This window comes from Mesoplodon mirus (genome assembly GCF_964341445.2).
Source record: "Mesoplodon mirus genome assembly, chromosome: 7".
Classification (NCBI taxonomy): Eukaryota; Metazoa; Chordata; class Mammalia; order Artiodactyla; family Ziphiidae; genus Mesoplodon; species Mesoplodon mirus.
Window position 1 is genome coordinate 66,429,433 of NC_138983.1, and position 11,083 is coordinate 66,440,515.

The following is an 11,083-nucleotide window of genomic DNA, read 5'->3' on the forward strand; positions in this document are numbered from 1 at the left end:
CAGGCATCTGCTCTTACAGCATGTTTAACCAAAGATTGATGGTGCAAAGTTTTAAGTTTCTTTTTATCCCCCATAGTATTCAATCCAGAGTTTTATTGCTTGATAAGTATTCTGTGAACTTCACACATATATGACCTTTCAAATTTCCTTCTCCCCCTCCAATTTTTTATTGTAATTATGGCTGAATCAGTGATTGGTTTTAGGGTAATTCTGTCACTTGAATGAATCTGAAAATAAGACTAAGTGAGAATTGTCAGTGAAAAAGGAGTTAGGAAGAAAAACTTTTTAGTAAGATGTATGTTGGAAAATCACATTAGCCAAATATGTGTATATGTGTGATTCAAGTGTAGTATACTGGCTGTGATAGTGGGTATTAATTACAAATCTGTTAAATCTTTTTGTTGTTTTCTAGAAAAAAATTGCCTTATCTCTTTTCTAAAAGCAGCATGTCTTGTTTTTTTTTCCCTTCAAGTACTTTCTATTTGAACTATTCCTGTCCAGATTTAGCCTTTGATGCTCAATGATTCTTTTTGTGTTTAATGGAGGTTTTATTTTGGAATTGCTTCCTTGCATGAATTACAGTTTTTCTTTACATAGTCCATGTTGCCTCATTTTCTTTCAGTATTCTGAATTTAGGGTTTCTTTCTAAATGTATATGTCATCAGAATTTCTTAGCTAATGTTACTGTTTTGATTTCCCCCCCATTTCTAATGTTCTAATTTTCTCCTATTTCCCCCGTTTCTGAAGCCCCTAATTTTGGGACTTCTAAACTGCATATAATGCTAATCCTTATTGTGGGACTATAAATAGAATTCTTTTTAAGTATTACTTCACACGTAATTTTTCTGTTTACCAGAGGTTAGGAATTTTTGGTGTGTGTTTTCTTTCAAAAAGTTCTTTCTTCCATTTCTCTACTTACCATAGGTAATTATTATTGTATAGATGTTGCTTTTCTGGTTAGTGTTACGATATCAATGACTTATAGTGAGCCATGATATATAAAATGACAAATTTAAAGATTAAAGCCCTTCACCCTTCTAAAAAGAAACAAAAAAAGTATTGAACTCCCTTATTTCTATAAGGATGGATATTGGGGACTTGGGAAGATGAGTGAATATCTTGAATATCTATTTCAGAAAGCTGTCAACATGAGTCATTGATTTCATGGCACGTCCAGACAATCACAGTACCCATTAGTGTTCAAGAGAAAGTTATTTAAAATATATAGAGAGAGTTGACTAAATGGCAAATGAATATTTCTGTATACTTTGCTTCCATGATGCTGAAGAGTTGAGATTATAATGGAACAGTATGTTAGGAATTCACAGATAATCTTAGTAAAATGCAGCTGAACTAAAATGTGGCTTAAGGAACAAAAAGGAAAGGAATACTAATTGAATCCATTTATTTGCTTAGTATTGTATGTAGAAAATTTGACCTTGAAGTATTGCATTTCCTTTGAAAATTAATTTCATATATCAGCAGAACTCTCTTTAGGCAGTATTAAATTCATTTACTGCTGCTTAAACTTACTGCTCCTGTATTAAATGCATTTTGGATTTATAAAATGTTCTTCTAAGATGCAGAAATATTCTTATTTCCTGGTGGTTTGGTACACTTATTGAATTACGTGTTACAATTTTATTGTTAATGTCTCAAAATAGAAACTGGTACCCTGGGTGGTGATGAGATTTTTTTCCCTATCTATGCAAATTATGAATCTCAATTTTTCTTATAATACAGGATGATGAAGACAATAACTCGTCTTCACAAAGCTATGGTGTTTCTTGAATATTTCACAAGTAATTCTTGGGTTTGGAATACTGACAATGTCAATATGTTAATGAATCAACTAAACCCAGAAGATAAAAAGGCAAGTATTTTCTGTTTTATATTAGAAAACAAGTAGCATACTAATTGGAGTATGCTAATTAGCAACCCGAGAAATAATTGAGTATTTTCCCCAACCATTATATAATAAGAAAGTTGATCTATTTATAGTCTCCCATTAAAGCTTCAGTCATAATTGGTGGTGATAAAGTTGCTTTATCCTAGAATTTCTAATGTAAGTATGAGACTAGCAGAGGTATTTTCAAAGCATGATTGACATGTTGATTCTCTTTTTCTCTTTAATGTCAGATTCAAAGAGAATTTTGACTTCTTTATGCATTTTCCCCCAAAACACTCTGTTTTCTTTAAGTTTTAAGGAAAACCTTCTCTCAGAAATTGCTTTTGTATACTCTTTTACTTTTTGCCATTCCACATTTTGCTCTCTGTTAGTTTGAAACTTAAACTCTGTATTTTCTTTTTAAGGTTACCTTAGATATTTGAACATGCATACTTAACAAAGTCTAAATTGAACAATTTGTATAGCCTCTTCCTTAATGATATTTAGGACCATAAAATGTTTTAGCTCTGATTACCATCCTCATTAACTTATATGGTTATATGTTACTTTAGTTCTCTACTTAAACCTAATAATTAGAAATGATTATTTTGTTCAGTTTTACTTAGATTTAACTATATATTTACTAGTGTCTTTGCTATCAGATCTTCTCTTTAGGGTCATTTTTTTTCTGCTTGAAATATATCCAGAATACAAGAATATGTTTTGAGTTGTAGGTATGTTGGTAGTGAATTCTCAGTTTGTGATTATGTTGCATGATTTCAGCACATTAAAGACAACTTTCTTTTTATATTTGTCTTATATTCTTGGTGTTGAAAAGCCAGTCTAATTTGCAGCTGCTTTACAGTATCCTTTCTTAATTTAGCAAGGTCTAATATAATATTGATACTTCTACCTTTTCTTGGATAATGCAAAGGGTAACACCTATCTGCTATGTTGTTATGTTTTTTAATTCTGTATTTATGTTATGTGCCTCACAATCGTTCCTGTTGTAGTCTAGTCAATTAGTATTCATATAGATTTACTGGCATAATTGTCCTTTTACTGCTCTTATTTCTTCCTCCATCCTCCATCCTCCTCTAATGATTCCAGACTTCAATCTGGAATCATTTTCATTCTGCCTAAAGAGTACCCATTAGTATACTTCTTCTAGTGTGTGTCTTCTATTGATGTCAGTTTGTATCAGTTTTTATTCTTCTGGGAATATTTTATTTTTCAAAGATATTTATACTGGTATAGAATTCTACGATAGCAGCTTTCTTTGAGCACTTGGAAGACATCTTCTCATAGTCTTTCAGCTTCCATTGCTTCTTTTCAGAAGTCAGTTGGTCAGACTAATGTTTCTTTGGAGGTAATCCACAGTGCCTTCTCTGGTTTTTAAAAAAAATTTTTTCTTTGACTTTCAGTAGTTTTACTCTAATATGTGTAGATATATATGTGTATATGTGGTATATGTGTGTTTTGAATCTTTGGCTTGGTGTCTCACCATTTTTGGAAAATTTCCAGCCATTGTCTTTTCAGATACTGCTTCTGTTCTATTGTTTTTCACTCTTCGTATGGGAATCCAGTTGCACATATGTGTGACCTTCTCATAATATCTCATATCTTAAGTCTCCATTTCAGTGCACTGGTACTTTAATGATTTATTTATGGTAGCTTTACTATTTTTGGCCTAGAACTTGCTATTTTCAGAAATGATAGTAAATTGAATTGTGAATAATTTATTACGCCAGAAAAATTACCTGATTGTGTGTGGAGGAGCACTGAGCAGTGTATAGCCCTCTTATTTTGTCATGAAATAGCATTTTTATAAGGCTTTCTTTTCCAGGTTTATCTACCCTTTTCATCAAATGGCCTACTTACAATTATCTAAATTCCTAAGCCAGCTTTCATAACATATTCTATCTCTTGATGTCAGTACTATTTCTCTAGGAAAATTAATCTGCGTGATATGCAGGATGTTCAAAAAGAAGAGATAGTGTAGACAGAAGGAAACTGGAAACAGGTGTATTGATACATGTATAAAAGGAATTCTTAGGTCTATTTGGACAATGGGATTTTGTTGGTTTATTTATTTATTTATTTTTAATGGTGCAGGCTTCTTCATGTACTCCTCTTTAAAAGCTGACATGTTTTCAGATTATCTTCTCAAATGTTTCTTTGTTTAATGGACAATATGAAATAGGAATAAGAATTTTTTTGTGAATAGCAGTAACATTTAAAAAATTAATATAGTAAATGTTTTGTAATCATGTCATGTCGAAGTAGCCTTTAGAAAAAGTGTGAATTTTTGACTGGTTGTGAAAAAAATTATCCAAGAAAGTAACCAATAATTTTTTTGTTTATGTAGACTTTTAATATTGATGTACGACAGTTACATTGGGCAGAATATATAGAGAACTACTGTATGGGAACTAAGAAATATGTATTGAATGAAGAAATGTCTGGCCTCCCTGCAGCTAGAAAACATCTGAACAAGTACGTTTTTATATGGGTTTGATTTCATCTTGTCTTCCTTATGAAATATTACAGTTTTTTCTAAGCTGATAAATTGAGATACCGCTAATAATATATTGTATCAATATTTAAGAAAAGTGGTTGCTTTTGGGCTGTAACTATGGTAGTATTAATTTAGCCTATGATTGTTGAACCTTACTATTTTCATCAGATTATACTGTCCATTAGTAATAAAGTCAGGTGGAATTTAGTTTTAAATATCACTTTTATCTTCCTTTATTGCTAGTGAAGAAGTAAAGATATTAGGAGAAAATAAAAATATATTTTAAACAGGGGGTAATGTAAAGTTTCTTTTACCCTATTTAAATACATCTTTAGAAGAGGAAAAGAGGTATAATAATACATTATTTACTATAGAACTTTTTTCCTTGTTTATAAAATAGTTGTAATTATTCCCTTAGTCTCTTATAAAAGTAATACATACTAATTGTTAAAAAAAACTCAGAAAATAGAAAAGGAAAAATTACTATTAATCCATTATTCAGAGATGCAGTTAGTTTTAATAGTAATCTCTTTTATTCATAGTAATTTATTTATTTATTTATTTATTTTTGCGGTATGCGGGCCTCTCACTGTTGTGGCCTCTCCCGTTGTGGAGCACAGGCTCCAGACGTGCAGGCTCAGCAGCCATGGCTCACCGGCCCAGCCGCTCCACGGCATGTGGGATCTTCCCGGACCGGGGCACGAACCCGTGTCCCCTGCATCGGCAGGTGGACTCTCAACCACCGTGCCACCAGGGAAGCCCCCATAGTAATTTTTTAATACAAGTTTTATAACAGTTTTCAAAGGTTTCACATTATTATTCTTGTCCTTTCAACTCTTTGAGAATTTATAGGGCAGCTAGTTGTATAGATGAGGAAATGGAGACTTAGGAAAGTTGTGTTTGACAAGGTCGTATTGTGTTAAGTGGCAGGGCAAACTAGAATACTGATCTTTGACTCCTAATTCAAAGCTCTTTTGTCTACACCCATTGTTCGTGTGTTGTACGGTTAACCCTTGAACAACATGGGTTTGAACTGCGTGGGTCCATTTATTGAAACATGTAGATTTTTTTCTATAAATACATACTATATTACTACACAATATGAAGTTGGTTGAATCACTGATGCAGAAATTCGGGTAAGAAGGGCTGACTGTGAAGTTATACTTGGATTGTTAGAGGGTCGATGCCCTAACCCCCACTTTGTTCAAGGATCAACTGTAGTCCTATATCTTTCACTGCCTGTTGAAGTTAATGGAATTTATGTAACAGTGTTGCATATCTAAAGGATTTATATTCCTTTCTAACACCATTAAAAAACATCAAAAATGTTTTGAAACATGAGCAAGATAATGTGCATGTTGCTCTTTGAGAATAGGAGGGTCTTCCTATTTAGGGCAAGTGCCATGTTTCATTCATGAATGAGGACTTGTCCAGTTGGCTTTTTTTTTTTTTTTGTGGTACGCGGGCCTCTCACTGCTGTGGCCTCTCCCGTTGCGGAGCACAGGCTCCGGACCCACAGGCTAAGCCGCCACGGCTCACGGGCCCAGCCGCTCCGCGGCACGTGGGATCCTCCCGCACCGGGGCACGAACCCGTGTCCTCTGCATCGGCAGGCGGACTCTCAACCACTGCCCCACCAGGGAAGCCCGTCCAGTTGGCTTTTGATCCTGTGACTGAAGGAGTAAATTCACTTGTCTGACAACTTGTAAGCAGCTAAAGATGTCCAAAAACTGTTTATTTTGTCTGTAGGATGATGTATATGATGAATCTACCTTTTTAGATTAGATAGGAAGCTCCGAAGTGCAAGAGATGTGTCTATTTTAGCTACTAATGTACTTGCTGACTAGCACAGTATAGGGCATACAGAAGGATGCTAAATAATACTTGTTAAATAAATAAATTTGCATCCCAAATGTACTGTTATAAAAAAACTTTGCATTATTCATTGTTAATAGAGGTAATGCATTGTTTGATGGACTCTTGTCCAGAATGTGCACAGTCAGGTTTGTTTGATGTTTGCTAACTTTCTAATTTAAGGACTTCTAGTTAGTTGGTTTTTTTTTTTAATAGATTCATTTATTTACTTTTGGCTGCGTTGGTTCTTAGTTGCTGTGAGTGGACTTTCTCTAGTTGTGGAGAGCGGGGGCTACTCTTCATTGCGGTGCGCAAGCTTCTCATTGAGATGGCTCCTCTTGCTGTGGAGCACTGGCTCTAGGCACACGGGCTTCAGTAGTTGTGGCACACAGGCTCAGTAGTTGTGGCTCACGGGCTCTAGAGCGCAGGCTCAGTAGTTGTGGCACATGGGCTTAGTTGCTCTGCGGCATGTGGGATCTTCCCGGACCAGGTCTCGAACCCATGTCCCCTGCGTCAGCAGGTGGATTCTTAACCACTGTACCACCAGGGAAGTCCCTTCTAGTTAGTTTTTAAATAAGTTGCAGCTTAATATGGATTTGAACTTTGATTAGATTAAAACTGAGCATGAATTACCTGCTGTCCAACAATATTCTATTCTAGAAAATAGTATCCAGTACATTTCTTGATTTGCTTTTCAGGTTGAGGAACATACGTTACGGTTTCAATACTATCCTCGTGATCCTGATTTGGCGCATTTTTATCGCAAGATCACAAATGGCAAGAAACATCTGGTACTTCGTGGTTAGTCTGTGTTACAAGTTTCTGTCTTACTTCCGAGCATCCAGCACTATGAGATACTGAAGACAAGAATTTAGCATTAGAACATCTATGCATATGGTGGTCTAAATGCACAAAATATAAAATGTACTTAAGTCATTTCACCTTTTGTCAAGACATTAAACCATCTTAACTCAGAGTGTGGAGTAAATTATGGTATATTTTATGTAACATTTTAATGTATGCTCATAAAAACCTAGTGAATACACTGTGGTATGCCAACTCAAATCTATAATAGCCACCAAAACCATGACTTAACATTTTGATCCCTGGGGAAAAGGGGTTGGGTGAGGGTAGGAGTGGGGAAATAGGAACACTGACCAGTATAACTGTGCAATTCTGGAACATATTAATTAAAATATGCCTTAACATACAGTGATTTTCTAATTATAATATTTAGTGCAGTGGAAAACATTTATTTGGACAGGAATACTAGCTAAGTGGTAGATATTTGATTCTTCAGTGTTTGATTTTTTTTCATCAATTCAAGTGGGTTTTAGTTTTGTTAAAATTACAGTCAAACTATTTTCACCTCATCCTGTAAGTTACTGAGTGGTCTCAGACATGAGAGACACGTTCTCATTTTTCTTTCTCTGATTAGAGGTCTGATGCATATCATTTTTCTATAAGCAGTCAGCTGCTTTCATAATCAGAAGGCCATATATTATTATAGAGGCCCTACTGGATTTAAATGAGTTTGAGAATCCATGTCAACATATGCTATGTGTTTTTAGAAGGAAAATGAAAATTCAGTGAGACCGTTAGTATCAAAAAGAATAGGAATACATTTTTCTTGACCACATTATGACCAAATGAAAATCCGTTCCGTGACATTTTGTTCATATTTTGAAGCTGGATGATTACTTGAGACTTTGACAAGCAGGTGTGGGTTCAGGGAGGAATTCACCATACTTGTGCTCTCTGCCCTTTATAAATTTTATTAATAGGACTTTAAAAGGCTTATACTGTCTTTCCAATGAAAACTAAAAGTACATTACTATGGAAGAATGTATTTGCAGGTAGTCATAGCATTAAGAAAATGTTCTCATGTGTGTAAACACATACTAATTTTTGACCTTGAGAGCTGAATTTCTTCCAGAAAAACAAAATAATACATAAAATGTATGTGTATAAAATTAAAGAACTTTATTTACATACCACATAAAGTAGCAAACTGTTGAATGAGTTTAAAGATATCATTTATTTTTTTCTGCATGTGGTTTTAGCTTTTAGAAAGGAATTCATTATAGAAACAAGTAATAGCAAGAAAATCGATGTATATTTTAATGATACATTATAATCCCCTTTAAATCTTAATAGTAGGTAACTCTCCTTACTGTTATAACACATTTGCTTTAACATATCAGCATAACATGTTCTAATTTAGCTGATCAAGTTGTACTATATTTAAATCATTAACAGTGTATCTTGAATATGTTTAATGAAGTCAGTTCACAATACAAAAAGTTACATAGAACTTTACATCTTAATTTTCTTCATCAATTTAATTGCAATGTATAAGAAGTTTATTTTGTTATTGTGAAAAAACTAAATGTAAAGGAAACCACCTTCTTCCATGCAGGTGTATAATCTTGAAAAGGAAAATGCTTACATGTTGAAGCCAGATTTTCTGTAGTAAACCTTTTAAAACATTATTTTAAAAGAAATATGTATATAAATATAAATACATATGTATTCTTTACAATGATACTAAAGTCTCTGGTTTAGGACCATACCTTGTGTAAGGTGTGAGAGACCATGGCAGTGTCTAAAAATGGAGTAAATGATGATGCCTTTGATTTGAAGTGGCCCACAAAGTTAACTATAGATGCTCTATACATTGAGTACTCCATCTCTCCAAATACATTTCCATAATGTGTTGCTAACATTTGTATGATTTTTACACATCTGCTGAATATACTTAGAATCAGATGAATTGTCTTTGTGTCTTGCAAAAGAATCAGGTACAACTTCGGCAGGTGTGTGAAGTACATGGAAGGTGTATGTCTCTGAACTCTGTCATTGTTCTTGTAATCTAACTTAAAGGAATGAAAACTGGGAGGGTGCTGAGGCCACTGCATTAATTTTGTGTGTTTAGAATTCTTTTGTCAAAAGAAAGCTAATGAATAAATTAATATGTCATTCTGGAACTTAAAGTTCTAAAATTAGTATAAAAAGTATATAGGTTGTTAATCCTCACCAACTTGACTTTAAGCTTAACTCAAACAAAGATTTTGGAAATCATTTGTATTTATGTCATTTGCTAGACATGGTTTTTAGTTCTTTCTGATTGTGTTTTACACACAAACTCAAATTTTAACAGGATAGCCTGTTAAATAAATCTAATATTTCATTTAACTCATTTGATAAAGCTGCTTTTTAAACATTGGGTTTTTTTCCCCCTATTCACCCTTGATTGTTATAATTCTGACATATGCATTTGTCAGTCATGAAGTCATTATAACTATATTTAAACTTGACTTGGCAACATTAATATGTTCAAGAACTCAACACAGAGAAGCATGGCAATACATTCTTTGACTTAAGGGTGGTATAAAATATTTTCTGAATCTGTGTAATAAAGCTTGGAAGCAGGGAGGAAAGATCTTCTCTCCCTTTTTTGTGCTTGTCTGTAGGAACTGTTTCAGGGTTTTTTGCTTTTTGTTTTAAATGTAAATCGATAGTCTTTTATAAGAAATAAATAGAAGCATTATTGGGTGCCTTTGTTTGTAAACCAAAAAGTAATAAATGAATCCCTATATTTCCATTATAGTATTTATTGTATTTTTACAATAATTGTCCTGAAAATTACTCATGAGGTAATGTGGGTTAGGATTACAGGAAACAGTTCTCATTTATACTTCTTACCTTTTTAAAGGTGTACTCATTACTTTTTATATCCTAATTTTATTGAATTCTAAGTCTCTTACACAGAATTTTAGGGGAAGCATATGGGCAGGATGAATACTTTTTGTTAAAGTATTATTTTTATTTATTAGCTGGAATGAGGTGGTTTTTCTAAAAACAGTGCCAGGGTGTCATTAGGCTCCAGCTCCTCTCCTCCACATTGAATGATACTATATTAATTTATAAATACATTTGTTGTAATTTGTCTATTGAGTAAGTATAAGGAATCATTCATTAGTAATAGAGGGTAACTAAAGAAGGAGAGAGCTGATATCAGGCTGGGGTATAGATGAGTATAAATGTCCTTCCTAGCCAAGCTCTTCTAGGCTGACTCCAAGCTGTGACTTGAAAATATTAGCACTGACTTGCTCTATTTTGAGAAAAACTCCCTAATCTTCTGCATGAGAAGCTAAAGAAAGGAAGGTATACTGCATAACTTGATAGAGAAATGAGTTAATTAAATTTACAGTCTCTGTGATAAAAGAAATATGAAATATTTTCTTATTGAATTAGTATTTTTATCTTGAGACATTTTCAAGTCATAGAATGAATGAATGCCTTTTTTTTATGATGATACTCTCTTAGCACACATCTCTGCTACCCTTAAGATTCCTAAACAAATCATCTTTGTCATTTGAGCATATTTGTTAAATTATTCCTTTGATTTTTCTTTATTAAAGAAAACTTTGAGTAACATTAAGTTTGACGTGCTCCTTTGCAAGTTGATGGCTATAAAAATACATTTATATAGAAAAATGTAAAGTGATAAATATGAGTTTAATATCTTTATGGTGGGCAAATAAGGCTATAATTGTCATTTTCTTTCTTTTCTTTCTCCCTTTCTTTCCCTCCCTCCCTCCCTTCCTTTGTCACAGATCACATATAGTACCTATACTTTTATACAAGATGAAGAGAGGCAGGGACTTCCCTGGCAGTCCAGTGGTTAAGACTCCACACTTCCAATGCAGGGATGCAGTGGGTGTAGGTTCGATCCCTGGTCAGGGAACTAAGATCCTACATGCTGCGTGGCGCAGCCAAGAAATTTTAAAAAAAGATGAGAGGCAGTGGAGATTTTTCTGAA

At 33.7% G+C, this 11,083-nt stretch overlaps 1 protein-coding gene across 3 annotated transcripts in view; it reads left to right on the forward strand.

Annotated features, from left to right (window-relative positions):
• FAR1 (fatty acyl-CoA reductase 1) overlaps positions 1 to 10,698 on the forward strand; it is a 75,188-nt gene extending 64,490 nt beyond the window's left edge. For all 3 annotated transcript variants that reach the window (XM_082627919.1, XM_082627920.1, XM_082627921.1), the window contains 3 exons: positions 1,744 to 1,873; positions 4,257 to 4,384; positions 6,957 to 10,698. In XM_082627919.1, the coding sequence (XP_082484045.1) occupies positions 1,744 to 1,873; positions 4,257 to 4,384; positions 6,957 to 7,119 (421 nt within the window). In that variant the 3' untranslated portion in view covers positions 7,120 to 10,698. The remainder of the gene's footprint in view (positions 1 to 1,743; positions 1,874 to 4,256; positions 4,385 to 6,956) is intronic.
• Positions 10,699 to 11,083: the final 385 nt, after the last annotated feature.